Source organism: Ursus arctos, unplaced genomic scaffold, assembly GCF_023065955.2.
Source record: "Ursus arctos isolate Adak ecotype North America unplaced genomic scaffold, UrsArc2.0 scaffold_14, whole genome shotgun sequence".
NCBI lineage: Eukaryota > Metazoa > Chordata > Mammalia > Carnivora > Ursidae > Ursus > Ursus arctos.
The window spans coordinates 33,218,820-33,237,818 of record NW_026622808.1 but is presented as its reverse complement, the minus strand read 5'-3'; the positions used below and the strand labels follow the sequence as shown (position 1 = coordinate 33,237,818).

The following is an 18,999-nucleotide window of genomic DNA, read 5'->3' as shown; positions in this document are numbered from 1 at the left end:
TTAAGAGAAATGAGTATAAACATTCAACAAGAGACAGAATTTTGAAATAATGCCCTCTGGGGCGCCTGGGTGGCGCAGTCGTTAAGCGTCTGCCTTCGGCTCAGGGCGTGATCCCAGCGTTCTGGGATTGAGTCCCACATCAGGCTCCTCCGTTAGGAGCCTGCTTCTTCCTCTCCCACTCCCCCTGCTTGTGTTCCCTCTCTCGCTGGCTGTCTCTCTCTGTCAAATAAATAAAATCTTAAAAAAAAAAAAAAAAGAAAAAAAAAAAGAAAGAATGCCCTCTACCCAACCTAGACATCCTTTAACAGAGGAACTAATGAACAAACTGTGATATACTCTTATGCTGAAAGACTTTTTTATAACAATGAAAATGAACAGATTCCAGTTATACACAAGATGAATTTAAAAAATACTAAGCAAAAAAGGTAGAAGAATACATCCTGTGTGATTCCATATACAGAAGGCTGAAGCAAGTCAAAGGACTCTTCAGTATCAGAACTTACAACAATGACTACCTCTGGGAAGGATAGAAAGGAAAACAACCAGGAGAGGCCAGGAGGGACTTCTGCATATAAAGCAACATTGTTTATTAATCTGGGCAGTGGTTACATAGGTGCTATAGACAGAATGCCTGTGACCCCCACCCCCCTTTCCAATTTATATGCTGAAGTCCTATTTCCCAACCTGATGGCACCTGGAAGTAGCCCATTTGGGAGGTTATTAGGTCATGAAGGTGGAGTCTTCATGAATGCAATTATTACTCAAGAGAGACCATCTTTCTCTCCACCATTTGAGGATACACCAAGAAGGCAGCCATCCGCAAACCAGGAAGAAGTCCCTCACAGGGAAATGAACTGGCCGGCACCTTGGGACTTTCTGGCCTCCAGAACTTTGAGAAACAAATTTCTACTGTTTAAGCCACCAAGTCCACGGTATTTTGTTATAGCAGCCCGAACTGATAAAGACAACAGGTATATACAATATGTGATAATTCATCGAACAGTAATGCTTATGGTACTCTCTTTTCTGTATGTATGCAGTACAGAATGGAAGGAAGGAAGGAAAATTTTTTTCTTTACTTCTTTAAAAAACAACCAACCAACCAAACCACCCACCTCAGATTCTAGTAGTTGACCTCTCTATAAGCATCCAAAACTAGCCTGGGCTAAAGTCAGTGATTAATATATCTTCCTCAAATAATACTCTGTGACTCAAAAGGATGGATAAAATACTTCATACAGCAAAGACTTTATAAGACCTCAAAAAAAAAATATTTCCTGAGGGATAAGTTCTTAGAAAATCCCATCTCATATTTAGGTAATATACTAATTTTCAACATTTCAGAAAAGTCTAGGGGTACCTGGGTGGTTCAGTCACTTAAGCGTCTGCCTGTGGCTCAGGTCATGATCCCAGGATCCTGGGATTGAGTCCCGCATCCAGCTCCTTGCTCACTGGGGAGCCTGCTTTTCCCTTTGCCTGCCACTCCCCCTGCTTGTGATCGCACGCTCTCTCTCTGTCAAATAAATAAATAAAATCTTAAAAAAAAAGAAAAGTCTGGGGCGCCTGGGTGGCTCAGTCGTTAAGCGTCTGCCTTTGGCTCAGGGTGTGATCCTGGCGTTCTGGGATTGAGCCCCACGTCAGGCTCCTCTGCTGGGAGCCTGCTTCTTCCTCTCCCATTCCCCCTGCTGGTGTTCCCTCTCTCGCTGGCTGTCTCTATCTCTGTCAAATAAATAAATAAAATCTTAAAAAAAAAAAAAAGAAAAAGAGAAAAGTCTAACAAATGTTCCATATGTATTTACCTTAAGACTAGACAGGGTAACTAAGATGTCCTACCTTTTCTCTTTTAGTTGAATATATATCAAGAACCAATAACTTATAAAAGAAATACAAATAACTAGTAATTAAATATTAAGACATTCTATCTCACTAATAACCTAAGACAGGAAAATCAAATCATTCTCTTCTTTACTACCTGGCAACATTCTTTAAAAAATATGAAATATTTTGGGGCACCCGGGTGGCTCAGTTAAGCAACTGCCTTTGGTTCCTGTCCTGATCCCAGGGTCCTTGGATCGAGCCCCACATCAGGCTCCCTTCTCAGTGGGGGGGCCTGCTTCTCCTTCTCCCTCTGCCTCTCCCTCTGCCTGTGCCCTCCTGCTCTTGCCGTCAAACAAATAAAATCTTTAAAAAAAAAAAAAAAAAAAAGAAATATTTCAAACACACAGAAAATTAGAGAATACAGTAACAAATATCCATGTACCGCTACCCAGTGTAAGTATTTTGTTATTAATACTTGGCACTGGTTGGGATGCAGGGACAATAGGTACACTCAAACACTGCTGGTAAAAAAGAGTAAACTGGGAAACTTCTAGATGGCAACCTAAACGACATTTACCAAGTCATAAAATATGCTTACCTCTTAATCTGGCAAGTCTACCTGAAGGACATTCACTTAAAGAAGTAATTAAGGATGTGTGACTATTTAGTACAAGGGCATTCATCAGCGCATTATTTAATAAAATAATGACAGACCTCAAAATGCCAAATGAAGAGCAAGTTAAGTCATGGTGATTTATACTACAGAGCATTACACAGCCATCAAAAATGATATGATAAAAATGTATTTTATGATAAGGAAATAGGTCCACAATACTTGAAATAAAAAGGTTATAAAATCATACGTACAAGATTATCCTACTTTGTAAATATAGTGATTACAGATATGTGCACAGAAAAATCTGAAAAGGCACACATCAAAATAACAGCAGTAGTCTAATCAATATTTATAGAATATGTCATATAACAAGAGAAGAATGCACATCCCTCTCAAGCTTACATGGAACATTCACTAATACAGACAACATCCTAGGCCATAAAACACACCTTAACAAATTTAAAAGAACAGAAAATCATATAATGTATGCTCTCAGACCACAAAAGAATTAAGCTAAAAATCAGTAACAGAAAGATAGCTATAAATCCCCCAAATACTTGGGAGATTAAACAGCACATTTCTAAGTAAAACATGTGGCAAAGAAGAATTCTCTCAAGATATATATTTTTTTAATTTGGAACTAAATGAAACTGTAAACACAACTTAACCAAATTTGTGGGATGCAGTGAAAGCAGTGCTTAGAGGGAAATTTATAGCACTGCATGCACATAAGAAGAAAAAATCTATAGATCTGAAATTAATAATCTAAGCTTCCACCTTAGGACACTAGAAAAAGAAAAGCAAATTAAATCAAAGAAAGCAGATGAAAAGAAATGATAAAAATTAGAGCAGAGGGGTGCCTGGCTGGCCCAGTCCTGATCTCAGCATTGTGAGTTCAAGCCCCATACTGGGTGTAGAGATTACTTAAATAAATAAAACTTAAAAAATTTTGGAGAAATCAATGAAATTGAAAACAGGCAATCAATAGGGAAAAATCAATGAGCCCAAAAGCTAGTTTTTTGGAAAGAGCAATAAAACTGATAAATATTTAACCAGGCTAAGAAAAAAAAGAAAGAAAAAATGTGTTACTAATATCAAAAATGAAAAAGGGCATCACTACTGACTTCACGGACATTAAAAGAATAATAAAGGAATATTATGAATAATTATATGGCCACAAATTTGATAGCCTAGATAAAAAGGACCAATTCTTAAAAAAAAAAAAACAAAACAAAACACAATCTGCCAAAACTCACACAAAAGGGAAAAGACAATCTGGATAGGCCTATACCTATTAAAGAAATTGGATCAATAATTAATAACCTTCCCAAACTGAAAGCTCCAAGCCCAGATGGGTTCACTGATGAAGCCTACCAAACATTTAGAAAGAAATTACACTAATTTTCTATAATCTCTTCTAGAAGACAGAAGTAGAGAGAATACTTCCTAACTCATTCTCTGTGGCAGGCATCATCCTAATACCAAAATCAGACAAAGACACTACAAGAAAAGAACTACAGACCAATTATCTCCCATGACTGTAATGCAAAATCTTCAACAGAATAACAGCAAATCAAAACCAACAATATATAAAAAGAATTATACACCACAACCAACTGGGATTTATACCAGGTATGCAGGACAGGTTCAATGTTCAAAAACCAATTAATGTAATACATCACATCAACAGGCTAAAGAAGAAAAAAACCCACATGATCATATCATTATACGCAGAAAAGCATTTGACAAAATCCAACACCCATTCATAATAAAAACTCTCAGCAAACTAGGAATAGATGGGAACGTCCTCAACTTGATAAAGAACACTGAAAAAAAAAAGAATAATAGCGGTACAGAATTTACTGGGGATGTTAACTCTTTTCCTTTTAACTTGTGTTTTCCGCTTTTTCTAAGTGAATAACAACCACACTAAAGAGCTGGTGCGGTGGTGAGGAATTGATGTAAGTAACTTTGGAAAACAGAATTTTGATTATATACTCACAGGCTGAAGACAAAAAGAACTGTATTGCCCTACTGTATTCTAGTTTTTCACAGGGGTACGAATGAACAATTTTGAAACTACTTTATGTATACTCTAGGACTGAGGAAATAAGTAAATACTTTGTAGATAATGAGAGCTAGGGTTTTCACTGCTAGGGAAGGGAATTATAATTAAGATTGGGGTAAAGCTGGATGAACTCTGTGATAGTGGATTGGAAGTGGAATGATCATGAAATCATGGTTTTTAATATATATGACAGATATTTTTTAGTTCTATTCAGTAAATAAATAAGGGAGAAGGGATAGCTCTTCCTCATAGTAGAATTCTAACAAATGTGTAAGGAATGATGGAAACAGCAAATTACCATTACACAAACCCCACAGTAAAAACTGTTATACATAAGACTCATCAGTGGATTTTGAACTGGGTGGGGGGGGGGTTCAGCTGGTTAAGTGTCCAACTCTTGATTTTGGCTCAGATCATGATCTCAGGATTATGGGATCGAGCCCCGTGTTGGGCTCCATGCTCAGCTTGGAGTCTGCTTGGGGTTTCTCTCTCCCCCTCTCCCTCTGCTCCTCCCTCTACTCGTGCTCTCTCTAAAATCAACAAATAAAAGTCTTAAAAAAAATAAAGAGTCATGAGTGGATGCTAAAATTAAGTGAAAAAGGTGTGCTGAGAAACAGGACATTTATATAATCTCAAAATATGCCCCTACAGGATACTTATTAATAATTAAGTTAATTATACTTAAAACAGTAACTTCACAGTGGAGAAACACCACCTTACCCAAGTGGATTAAGTTAATATCACTAGTAATAGAAGGAGCCCACATCACACCTGTGGTCTTCTTGCTATAAATGCATAACTTAAATTTAATCACAAGAAAACAGACAAATCCAAACTGAAGATGTCCTATAATATAACTGCCAATACTCTTAAGAAGTCAAGGTCATGAGAGACAAAACCTGAGGAACTGTCACAGAGAAAAAGGGACAGGACAACTAAGCACTACATGTGATCCTGGATTTCATCCTAAGCCAGTGGGACAACCAGCAAAATGTGATAAAGTTCTATAAATAATACCATATCTATGTTAACTTCCTGGTTTTGATAACTGTACTATGAAATGTACCAGTGGGGGCACCTGGGTGGCTCAGGGGGTTAAGCATCCAGCTCTTGATTTCGGCTCAGGTCGTGGTCTCAGGGTGTGAGAGCCCAATGTCAGGTTCCATGCTCAGTGGGGAGTCTGCTTCTCTCCCTCTCCCTCTCTTTCAAGTAAATAAATAAATCTTAGAAAGAAAGAAAGAAAGAAAGAAAGAAAGAAAGAAAGAAAGAAAGAAAGAAAGGGAGAAAAAGAAAGAAAGAAAGAAAGAAAGAAAGAAAGAAAGAAAGAAAGAAAGAAAGAAAGAAAGGGAGAGAAAGAAAGAAAGAAAGAAAGAAAGAAAGAAAGAAAGAAAGAAAGAAAGAAAAGGAAAGAAGTGAAGAGTATCTGGTGTTCCTTTTTTTTAAATAAGATTTTATTCATTTATTCATTTATTTATTTTTAGAGAGAAAGAGAATGCATGTGTGCAAGCTGGGGTAGGGGAAGTGGGAGAGAGAGAATTTCAAGTGGACTCCCAATGAGTGTGGAGCCCGATGTGGGGCTCGATCTCATAAGCCATTATGACTTGAGCCAAAATCAACAGCCAGACACTCAATTGAGCCACCCAGGCACCCCTGGCATTTTTTTTTTTTTAACTTTACTTGTTTATTATTTAAGTAATCTCTATACCCAACACTGGGCTTCAACTCATGACAGCAAGATCAAGGGTCACATGCTCTACTGAGTCAGCCAGGGACCCCCAAGAGTATTGAGTATTCTTTACACTAATTTTACACCCCTTTTAAAGTCTGAAATTACTCCAAAATGAAAAGGGGGGTTTTGTTGGGGGGGGTTGTTTTTGTTTTTGTTTTTTTTAAAGAGAAAGAGAGAGGAGAGAGGACAGGAAGGGGCAGAGAGAGAATCTTAGGCAGGCTCCATGCCCAGGGCTGAGCCTGACATAGGGCTTGACCCTGAGATCATGACCTGAGCCAAAAATAAGAGTTGGATACTTAACCGACTGAGCCACCCAGGTGCCCCCAATATGAAAAGTTTTTAAAAATTAGGAGCTTTTTTTTCAGATTCCATTTATCCATTTGAGAGAGAGAGAGAGTGAGAAAGTGAGAGAGAGAACATGAGGCAGGGTGAGGGGCAGAGGGAGAGAGAGAAGCAGACTCCCCACCGAGCAGAGAGCCAGATGTGGGGTTCAATCCCAGGACCCTGGGATCACGACCTGAGCTGAAGGCAGATGCTCAACTCACTGAGCCACCCAGTTACACCTAAACATTAAAAATCTTTAAACAGTCTCATCCCACTGGAACATAAGAAAATATGTCCATTTTATTCATTATTAAATGTATACCACCTAGCCCAGATCTTTGAATGTGGAAGGTGCTCCATATTTACCATGTTAACAGAAGTTAAAATGAGTTGTTCTGATATTTCCAATGGGATTCCAGACGGATCAATCAATATTACCCAGCAGAGTAGGTCCCATTTACAGCAAAGTGCTATTATATTAAGATAAAATATATGCATTTTTTACTTTGAGTTTAGTCTCTGTAACTAGTTCAGACTGCTGGCTCCAGTTACTTGGCTCTGTAAAATCTTCTTCTAAAATAAAGCTAAATGAAAAGATGATCCAAACAGACTTCAAATGTTTGATACACTATAACTAAGGGCTATGAAAATCAGCACCCACGTTTAAAATATTCCCTGGAAAACTATCTGACATATGAAGTACAATTGTTTAGAGAGCTCCCAACTTGTTTGGTTTTTCTAGTAACTGCTACCAAATGTGTGTAATCTGCTGGCCCATACCCCCCCATACCGGACAGATACGTCCCCTGAATAACAGAATATCTTAGTCAAGTCTCAGGCTGAGTCTAAAAATCATCTTTGGTTATTTGATGGTCAACACATCAAACAGGTCTCATTCCTCCTTTATTATTATTTGTGTGAGAGAGAGAGAGCGCGCACAAGCAGGCAGAGCAACAGGGAGAGGGAGAGGGAGAAGCAGGTTCCCCACTGAGCAAGGAGCCCGATGAGGGGCTGGATCCCAGGACCCTGGGATCATGACATGAGCCGAAGGCAGACGCTTAACGAACTGAGCCACCCAGATACCCCAAACAGGTCTCATTCTAAAGCTCCTCTCCCAAGGGCACAAGCTAGGCCTGGGACTGCTACTCTTGTGTGGGGGCAGGAACAGTGTCTGCACTCTTGCTACACTTCTAATCCCACCCACCACTCCCCACTCTGTTAGGACCAGGAGGAAGGCAAGGAGAAAGATGATTCATTAAGACACAACCCATGGCAAGATGGGTCATTCTCTCTTTGGCTAACCACAACTCCTACCCCTTTATACCAGGGTTTCTCAGCATTAGCACTACTGACATTTGGAAGCTGGTAGTTTTTCATACAAGGGCTGTCCTGAGCATGTTTAGCAGCATCCCTGGTCTCTACCCAGTAGATGCCAGTAGCAACAACACAAACGTTTCCGGACATCGCCAAATGTCCAATGGTTAGGGAAAGGAGAAGAGGGTGTCAAAACTGCTTCCCTCTCTGTCCCCTCACTGTTAAGAACCACTGTCTTACAAAACCATTATCAGGCCAGTGTCCCCTTTCCCCTGGCTGCTGTTTGTGTCCCCCTTCCCCCTGCTGCTGTTGCTTCTTAGTTTAATGCTGACTAGCACATAGTCTCTCTCTGAGTATCAGGCATCCAAATGCCAGCTCTCTCATGGGGGAACACATTTGCTGGTTTGTTGAAAAGCCCCACAAAAACTTCACAGTGCCCAGGAGTAGGATGTTTGAATCTGTCCCTACTTCCCATAGCTCAACTTCAACCCCAACCTCAGCCCTCGCCCACCAGCGGACCCTCTTGGGAGCGCTGACAAGATAGCTTAAGCCCCAAACATCTTCCAAAGCATCCCCTCAACCCACCAGACATTCACATACCTTCCCCTACCAAAGAGCACCTCTAACCACCAAAGGAGGGTCTGGCAGGAGGACAAGTCAAATGATGCCTCTTTCCAAGAGAAGGGGACACTGCTATTCAAAAATCTCTGCATTCAAATTTGTTAAAGTGTTAACAGTTGATGAATCTGGATACAGAGCATATAGGTATTCTTTGCACTGTTTTTGCAAGTTTCCAGTAAGTCTGAAATAATTTTCTTTTTTTAATGAACCTCAGGGGCGCCCTGAGCGGCTCAGTTAGTTAAGTGTCTGACTCTTGATTTCAGCTTGGGCTATGATGTCGGGGTTGTGGGACCAAGCTCCGTGTTCAGCTCCACCCTAGCCATGGAGCCTGCTTGGGATTCTCTCTCCCCCTCTGCCCCCTCCCCGCTTGCTCGAGTGCGTGTGCACATGCTCACTCCCTCTCTCTCTCAAAAAACAAACAAACCTCAAACAATGATCTTATTGGAATAATGAAGATGTTCTAAAACTAGATTATGATGATGGCTGCACAACTTGGTAAATTAACTAAGAACTGTTGAACTGTACACTTAAAATGGGTGGATTCTATGATCCGTAAATTGTTACAATGTTTTTCTTAAAAAAAAAAAAAAGACTCTTGTATTCCCCTTGTACTACAGGTTAAAGATGACAGTCACAATGTCAATGCTGCTGGAAAGAAGCCTCTAAGAAAGATATAGAGGGAAGGAACCTATCCCAGCAGTGAACTGGTCTCCTACCCCCACCCAGCCCACCCCTGCTTTGAGCTTTGGTTAACAATTACAGGAAAATAGAAAAGATCCACATTGGTACCTACTAACCATCCGATTACAGCAATATTGCCTCTAAAAGGTAGCCCAAGGATTTCCTAAGTGAAGTTTTTATTTAAAATCTACTTTAAATAGTTCTTTCATTAATTTCTATCTGTATGGACACTAAAGCAGAGAGCCCGCTCAACTCTACTGAGCAACTACTGTGCACAAGCCACGTGGCCACCTCAAATGTGGTCTGTTATTCAATTCCAACCATCATTTTCCAGATTTTCAGCTTAAGTGTTCTTCTGTGGTAAGTAGATACCATTAGCAAAGAAATTTTTCTTACATTTTAAGACTGAAGTTCTAAATCTCTAGCTTCCAGACAAATTGACACTTTGTGTGTGAGTTTTTGTTTTTTGTTTTTGTTTTTTGGTTTTTTTTGGTAAATGAATCTGTGTTTTATTTTAGACCTGGACTCATTCCCACTGGACTGGGCCCTGAAGTAATTTCCATTCTAAGTTTAAAAACTTTTTTGTTTTAAATCGAGATATAGTTCGCATACCATAATATTCACTCTTTTATTGTGCTTTCTACAATGCAATGGGTTTTAGTATATTCACAAGGTTGGTCAATGATCACTACTGTCTAATTCTAGAACATTTCATCACCCTGAAAAGAGACCCTATTACCCATTAGCAGTCACTCACTATTCCCTTTTGAGAGCATTTCTCCCTAAGTGGCTGGTAACCAATAATCTACTTTTTCTTTTTCTTTTTTTAAGATTTTATTTATTTATTTATTTTAGAGAAAGGGAGACAGAAAGAGTGCAAGCCAGGGGAGGAGCAGAGGGAGAGGAACAAGCAGACTCCGCACTGTGTGTGGATCCCAATGCAGTGCTTGATCTCACAATTGAGATCATGACCCGAGCCAAAATCAAGAGTTGGACACTCAACTGACTGAGCCATCCAGGTGCCCCCAATAAGCTACTTTTTGTGATAAACTTCTTTCTCTCCTATTTATTTTCCTTTGGAAATAGCATTTATACAGATTAAACACAAATTTCAATTAGTCACAGAATTTGGTAAAATATACATTATTAGTATGTAACATTAGCATTGCTAACCTCACACTGTGAGATTAAAAATAATTATTAATCTAGATAAGCTTATCCATGATTATCAAAATCATATCATCAATACTCTCAACAAGAAATAAATACATATTATATATAATACATATCTCATACATAAATGAGTTAGAAGTTAAAACAACAGCACCTGAACACTCAGCATGGGGAGAATGAGACACAAAGACACATTATAACCTCCAAGTTTAGGGAGCTCAGTAGGTTAAGCATCTGCCTCCAGCTTGGGTCATGATCCCAGGGTCCTGGGAACGAGCCCTGTGTTGGGCTCCTTGCTCAGAGGGGAGTCTGCTTCTCTTTCCCCTTCTGCTCCTCCCCCCCAATTCGTGCTTGCTCTCTCTCTCTCTCTCACTCTCTCTCGCTCTGCTCTCTCTCAAATAAGTAAATAAAATCTTTAAAAAATAATAACCTCCAAGTTCAGCTCAGATGGAGAAGATGCCTAATAACACTGAGCGCCACAGGCAGCCTAAGAGAACTCTATGATGGGAGAACTACCGGCAATGCTAGGCTCAGAAAGAAGGCTCCCCACCCCCAGGAGAGCTGGCATGGCCACAATCCTCCTCCCTCATATGCCTGGATGCCTGTGCACTCATCCTGCAGACACTGTTGGGAGAGAGGCTGCCCAGCCTTCTTCACTTTCAGTCTAGGCAGCCCGGTCTCATGATAGAGACAGTGGGCAACAGTACCATCAGAACTGGCTGTCAAAGATCTAGCTGCTATCCAAAGCAGCACTACCCCTTCTCAGGCATCCCTGAGTCCCAAGAGGTGAATAAGCAGTCAAGGAAAAGGAAGACAACCAAGTAGGGTCCAGTATTTATACAACCACTCTCTTCAGTACCTTTTCTGGTAGTGAGCACCCACACAGGCTGGTCACTGTACCAAGTGCTTCACATACATTAATTTCACGACTGCTCTGAGGTGGGTACTCACTTTACAGATGAGACTCTGAGACTGAGAACTTACAAACGAACTAGGAAGTGACAAAGCTGGAATTCTAAACCTCTCAGTGCTCCTAACACCCAATACTGTCTGGACGTATACAAAATCATAAACCAAAGTTATAATCAAGATCACAAACTGAACCATGCCTTTGTATAACCCCTTAGATAGTTAATTAGAATTATACATATTCTGCTTGTTTTTTTTTTTTCAATAACTGTCTGTAATCAAGTTCCAAAAGGCCACAAAACTGGAAATTAGCACGTCACACAACCCCATTTTTACAAAAAGTACAGATATTAACTAAAAATACCAGTTGAAAGAGGAGGTACAACATCAAAGAACAAGACTGAAATACTGAAATTCTGAACAAGAACTAAACTCCTTCAATCCATAGAAATGAACCATGATATATACGTATATATATATGCACATATATATATGACAAAAATAATTATAAACCTCATCATAAGAGACACACTGGAAGTTCCCCCTTAAAACTGACAAATGAGGGGCACCTGGGTGGCTCAGTCGTTAAGCACCCAACTCTTGATTTCAGCTCAGGTCATGATCTTGGTGTCGCGATACTGAACTCTGCATCAGGCCCTGCGCTGGGTGTGGATCCCCCCCGCCCCCCGCCCCCCGCACATCCCCCTTGCCCACATATGCACGCACTCTCTAAAAGCAAAACAAAACAACCTGCCAAATGATTCAAGAAAATTGAACTGAATCCAGTTTAGAGCACCTCTTATAATTACTGCAGAAAGTCTGAGATATGGTAAAGCCAGGGCCTGGACATCAGAGCTTAGGGTTTCAAGGCCACAGGCTAGAGGCACCTGGGTGGCTCAGTCGGTTAAACATCGGCCTTTGGCTCAGGTCATGATCCTAGGGTCCTGGGATTGGAGACCTGCATCAGGCTCCCTGCTCAGTGTGGTGTCTGCTTCTCCCTCTGCCCCTTCCCCCACTTGTGCTCTCCTCGCTCATTCATTTTCTCTCTCTTTAGTAAATAAATAAAATATTAAAAAAAAAAAAAAGCCACAGGCTAGATTCCTAGTGTGGTCTAACCATACTCCATGTCCCCCATGTGGTATATCCGGCTCTTTCTCTTGGGAGAATTTAAGGTTCGACAGCTAACACAGCAGAAGCTCCTAGAGACCTGGAAGCAGTCCCCTGAGAATCAGTCCCAATCAAGAGGCTAAATGGGAAATACTGTTGACACAAAAATAATCCTTCTGGGTACTGCCACCAAATCCCTTTTTAGCCAGATACCCATGAAGTCACAACTGAAGCTGCTGTAGCTTAAGACCTTCTTGTTCAGTCCGATGCGGAGTTGTTGTGATAAAAGCAAATACAGACTCAATGTTCAGTGTACGCCAGGCCCAGTTCTAACCACCCTACATGGGTTAACTCATTTAATCCCTAGATGTGTGAGAGGACGCTGGGACACAGACATGTTTAGCCACTTGTCCAAATCACACTGAGAAAGGTGACAGAACAGGAATGCAACCCCAGGCAGTCTGCCTCCATGTATTTAATTACTAGGATATACTGCCTCATGCCACTCAGGACTCAATTACTAGACAGGTAATTCTCTTAAATTACGAGAGCAAGAATCTTCAGTAATTACTGATTGACACTCATTTTAGAATGCATTTTCCTTTCTATTTCCCACCAATAACCTCTACTGAGGGCAATCAGGAGAAGGTACTGAAATTGAAGTTTCCAGGAAGAATGGCATAACTCAAGACACAAGTTATTCAGCTGAGCTCTGGCTGGGGTGCCACATTCTCTTCAGGAAAGTGGTTTTGGGGTGTGGGTTTTAGGCAACAACACAACCTTGCAGGAATTTATAAGATTACTATTTTTTCGTTACTTGGAATGCACATAACCTAAATACTGAAGTGTTTCATACAGTAATGCTATCAACTTGAATAACATTCCAACAAACTAGGTCTTCACCTATTTTTTCCACCATGGCCTCACAAATAGTCTTCCCACCCCCAAAACATAAGCTTTCCCTTTTGATCTCATTTTAATCACAAAGGCAGATACCATTTCAGATTTGGCTTCCTTCATATTATCTTCAGAACCACCCTGGACATCCTGGTATCTTCAAAAACCCAAATTCTCTTAACTTTGTTGACACATAAACACTGTTTCATAAAAGTTCATTCCCCTCTGCACCAGCAAAGGCCACTGTCTGAAAGAATTTTCATGTTAGGTGATAATGGCATCTTTTCTTTCCACTTTACAAAGTCAGGCTGATTCTGTCATACAGCCAAGTCATCTTTGGCTAAAGAAGGCCACCAATGCTCAGAAAGTTGAGTAAAAACTCCAGAGAAATGAATTTTTCTTCCAGAGCTATCCTTTATAAGGGAATTTTAGTAAACATTCAGTTGAATGGGAAGAGACAACAAACATCACACCTGCAAATGGAAGAAAATAAAATGCTAATTTCTGTAGACCAACTGACAACAGCTTGAAAGAGCTAGTACTCATGGCTGGGCAACCACTGAAAGGGATCGATACTCTAATACAATGCTTCTTACTCCCCTAAGTCCCAGTGCAAGGACACACACAGCAAAAGGAGATAATACTCACCATCATATTCAAATATGCTGCTGCTAGAACTACCTTTCCCAGTAGGGGTAGAATAAAAAACCCTGCCTCACAGTGTTTGCTGGCTTTCTACTTCTAGACAGAGATGGTGAAGGTATGAGCGGACAGACCTCTGATGGAAATAAACTCCCCAGACAGACAGCTGCTGGCTAGGTTTTGTCCTGAGAGTCCCTCTTGGCCACAATGCTCAGCACTGCTGTAGAGCGTCCTACTGTCTGATGCCTCCATGAAGGCACTGGAAAAGGGATAGAGGGGCCCTGGTTATCACCCAGGACAACCTCTCTAAGGCACACATATCCCGCAATATCCGACAAAGCAAGCTGGCAGAAACTTCCCTTCGCCTAGACTTATAAGTATCAGGCAATGATAAATAAAAAGACATTTCACATCAAGAATCAGGATAAGCAAAGAATTGTTAAAAAAAAAAAAAATTCAACCCAAAGCATTCGATAGAAACCTCCTCAGAAGCATATACACAGAATCTACTCAGGGGTGTCCAGCAGATGGTGACTCAGAATCTGTACCAACTTGGTCTATAAGTAAAACCTGGAGGGTAGGAGAATGAATGAATAGACAAAGACATTCATCTTCCATAAACACCTGCTTTATGCACTCTGAGAAGGACTTCTCTCACATTCTTACATCTCTCATAAGATTTTGTACTGTTACTGGGAGCTTGAACCACAGCCACTTCCTTAAAGAATATCCAGATAAAAAAATAAATTTATTTTCCTAGAATTATGATTGGAAATTACTCGACATGCAGAAGGTAGAGGGAGAAGATGATCATCTAATTTCAAATGCTTACTAGGTACCAGATCCTATGCTAAGTGTCCCGCACACATTATTCACCAAATGCAATGTCACTCACTCCTCAAGAAGCTTCCCTGACCACCCCATGTAACACTGTCCCCATCATGCATTCATTTAACATGCTGCTCCATTATCTTTACAGAACTCAGCACTATCATGTATTATATTGTCTGGTATTTGACTACTTGCTTATGCTCTGTCTCCTATCACTAAGACAGAAGTTATATAATGTCTTGTCTATGGAAGCATCTCCAGCATCCAGAAAGGTGCCTGACACACAGCAGGCAATCATGAATGTATGATCTCATTTAGTCCACACCAGAGCCCCATGAGGTACTGGTGACAGAGGGAACTGAGGCTGAGAGAGGTAAAGAAACCTGCCAGAGACAGCCCAGCTAGGAAGTAACATCTGACTGCAGAACCGACACTCCTTTTTGCTATGCTATACTACCTAGGTACAACAGTCCCCTGGAGATCCCATTCTCAAAAGTCTTTCCATCAAAATGACTTGCACACATCCTGCGTTGTGGTAAAGATTATGAGAAGGGTGCCGAGTGGGTCATGAAATCTATACAGCTCAGGGAGAGGATTCTGTTGTGTGGCAGTGCTAGCAGTATGCCCTGCGTCCCATTACTAGGGGAAGAATAAAAAGCTAGGAAAGGAGGTTGACTAAAGAAGGATATGGTGCTACCTTCTTAAGGAATTATTCCAGTGAATATTAAAAATGAGATCATAGAAAAATTTGGAATTTGAGAGAACACCCCATGGGATCTATGAATACCACATAATGTCTGTCACCTTTCTTGGTCTAAGCTCCTTATTTGTACTTCTACACAGAGTACCTTATGGTACATATGCATAAGGATAGCTACCTGTTAAAACATCCTATTTCACCCTGAAAGAATTTTGGCACAGCTCGTCTTCTGTTCTGGTGTCTTATTTACCGGGCAGGGGTCGGTCAACAGGGATCTGGGAGCCCTAAGAATGTTCACAGAATGTGTGGGAAGGGTGGGAGCAGACATGTCGAAAGGCCATACCCCCTCAATACTGCTTGTGTAAATGAACATTTTTCCAGATATGGCCCCAAAAGAAACCCTCCTTATTTTTAAAGAAGGCTGTCCTCGTTCTATTTAACACTTCTCTTTAAGGGGCTATAATCTTCAGACAGGATTTTTTGTTGGGACCGAGGGAACAGGGAGTTAAAACACAATACGGTTATTTTTCAAGATCGAAGATCAAAAGCTCTGATAAAAAGTAACGCCCCTCTATGAGAAACACACAGTCAGGAGAATGGTACAAAAGAGAATGGCATGGCATGTGCCACGGCTCCTCCGTTTATGTTTCCACCACTCATAGTATTATTTAGCACGTGCCGAAGGACTTAATGATTAATCACTGGTAACAAGATGTTCATGAATTAAATGAGTGTTCTCAAATTAGGACAGTCTGAATAGAATCAACCATAAGCATAAAGACTGGGACCTTAACTCTTCTCTCAAAATATTGGTAGGTGGCACAGGTTCTGATACATAATTAATATCTATTAAATGACTGGCTTAATGACGGAAAATGAACAAATCAGTCAACAAGAACTCTGTCAAGGGGTATGGTCTTAATCCAGTCATTATCTGAGGATCTAACAGTATTTATACTACTAACAATAGGTATGGATACGTCAAATTTCCTCTAATTAGTGCTCGCTCCCAAAGGATTTACAGCATGTCATTTCCATAGCCATAAGGGGAGAACATGGCTAAAGAAGGGAGAAGGTTTAGTGTAATGGGCCATGCTGAATGGAACAAAGCTGACGAAAGGGCATCGGGCTCTAAGAGAGGAAGAGTTCTCATGCAATACTACCCTTCTCTGGCAGAGCCTTCAGGGCTCTTACCCTTAAGAGCACACTGCATTCACAATCAAGTATAAGCAGTGGATACATAAAAATCAAACTGTATCATTAAGCTTCTTTCTCCCACTTGACAGATGAAGGAACTAAAACACGCAAAGAAAATAACTTTCCCCAAGGAAACACCGTGACAAGAAGGATTCTATCCACTTCATAATTCCTTCCAAAACTATCAGGCAGAGTTCAATTAAAAGTCCAAATGACACTTCTAGGTGGCAAACTGAATACATCTAGATGTTTCAAACATAAGGTAAGTATAGATTCAGATTCACCAGCTCTGACTATATGTAGCCAAGAATTGAGTACAAAACTCCAATTTGTAAAGAACCATGATGAATGCAATACACACGAACAAGCACTCCTTTCTCCTCCCAGATGGCCCTCTTGAGAAAGCAGCACATGCAGGCAGGACCTGAGCGCCACAGGAGTTGCCATCAGTTGTCTTCACCCTAGGTCTAGATATAAGTACTGACCTAGAATTCCTGTGCCAGGCAGATCCTTGAGATCACAGACAGTCAAGGATCATTCTTTGCATTAGGATCTCCTTATCAGTCACACTCCAAACCTGTCATTTTTTCCTATCTACTGTCTTTGTCATCTAGTCCAACTGCAACTGGGCTCTAGTTTTTAAAATACACTTGTGTCCATTAACTCTTGTAGAGAAACCTTCCCAGCTTCTTCTAAAGTTTCTCCTCACAACCGCTTTCTGGTTGGAATGTGGTATGCTCCAAATACAGATTTCTGGTACCTTTCCAAAGTTCAATCATTTGAAACCCTCCCTCCCCATACATAAAAAAATATATCCTTCCAGCATCATTTGACCGAAGTATAAAGCAACCTGGTTGGCCTCCATGCATCCGATGGCATCTTCCAAGAGTGAAAACTCCACGCAGACATAGCCATAGTCGTAACCTGGGGACAGCATTTAAATACAGACGGGAGTGGTGTTAGTGCCTTGCAAACACAAAAGACACACTTAAATCCCCTGTTTCTGAACCCCTTAACACAAGCCCTCCCAACTAGCCCCTCCCTCCCCTATACTAGGCAAAGCTGCTACCCCAAACAGAAAAAAGTACTGAAGGAAAATCTGGATGTTTCTGGGCTTTGAGAGTCATTCCAAAATGGCTTTTTCTATTAACCAAGAAGATTTGCCCTCTTTAGCACTGATGGTCTGGTGAGGGTGCCCCAGAATTAGGTAATCCCACAGAAAGTTCAAGTGGGGACCCAGAACATTTCACCACAGGCTGAATCTTCTGGAAAAACAAAGTCAACAAGAACAGGAAAGTATCTGGAAAAAAAAAAAAAAAAGTATCCCGAGACAGGAAGGAGAAGCAATTATCCCAAAGCTATGCTAATAGTCACCACTTTTCAAGCAGAAACCACCTTCAAAGACAGAAGTGCTGACAGACTGAGGCAACTATTCTGTTTGGATACCACAGGAGGCTTCTGGTTGGCAGGGGACAGACCATTTCAGGTCTCCTCTTTTTTCCTTGTTTCAACTCAAGTCATAAACCAGCTTAAATCTTTATGAAAGGAAGAAGGTGTAAAAGCATAAATAAGTACAAATAGCTGGGTCCAAAACTGTGCTTGTGCACAAAGACTGGAGGCAGAGTAGGCTGGGGGAGAGACAGCAGTGGTTATCAATCAGTACATGTTCAAGAATTGTATAAACCATTAGAGTTATGGAACACCCTTCACCTTTCTCCTAAGCAAGTGTCATTTGCAACTCTCACGACCCACGAGATTGGGAACTCATGGGATTTACAGGCTGCTGAGTTCTAATACTAACCCATCCTATAATTTCCCGGATTCGGGCACCACATTACTACGAAAACACACTTGGCAATGCAATGCTTCACAAATGGCTTCCATGCTTCCTCCACTGCCTCGCAGGATAAAGAAGCTCATCTTTAGGAGTGATGCTGTGCAAGTGAACAGCAAGAAAAAGATGCAATTTGTTGAGATGAGAAATAAAACTCAGGGGAAGAGAAACAAAACAAAACCCAGGCCAATTTTAAGCACAGAGTATATATAACAATAGGAAACTAAGTATCATTAAATCAAGGTATCAAAGACCAAAAAAATAAAAACAAAACAAACAAAAACTAGAGCAACAGAAAATATAACTTAAACAGGCCAAATTTGGTGAGATGGGTTGGATTCCTTGTCACATGGAATGAATGACCTGAAATGTTTTATTATGATAATAATAAAACTGTGACTTCAGACTTGTTAAATACTCCAAGTTAAATACTCCAATGTTACAATGGTACAGGCTGATTGCTTAGAATTTTAGGAAATGACCAGGAAGAGGAAAACAAATCTACTAGAAATCCCAGCATCACCTTAGGCTGAGAGAG

The 18,999-nt window shown here is 40.6% G+C and overlaps 1 protein-coding gene across 4 annotated transcripts in view; it reads right to left on the bottom strand.

Moving 5' to 3' along the window:
* RBM6 (RNA binding motif protein 6) overlaps positions 1–18,999 on the bottom strand; it is a 103,265-nt gene that overhangs the window by 37,014 nt on the left and 47,252 nt on the right. For 3 of the 4 annotated variants that reach the window (XM_026500876.4, XM_026500877.4, XM_026500878.4), the window contains one exon: positions 17,478–17,551. The exons of the other annotated variant lie outside the window; for it this stretch is intronic. In XM_026500876.4, the coding sequence (XP_026356661.1) occupies positions 17,478–17,551 (74 nt within the window). The remainder of the gene's footprint in view (positions 1–17,477; positions 17,552–18,999) is intronic. 4 annotated transcript variants of the gene reach the window in all.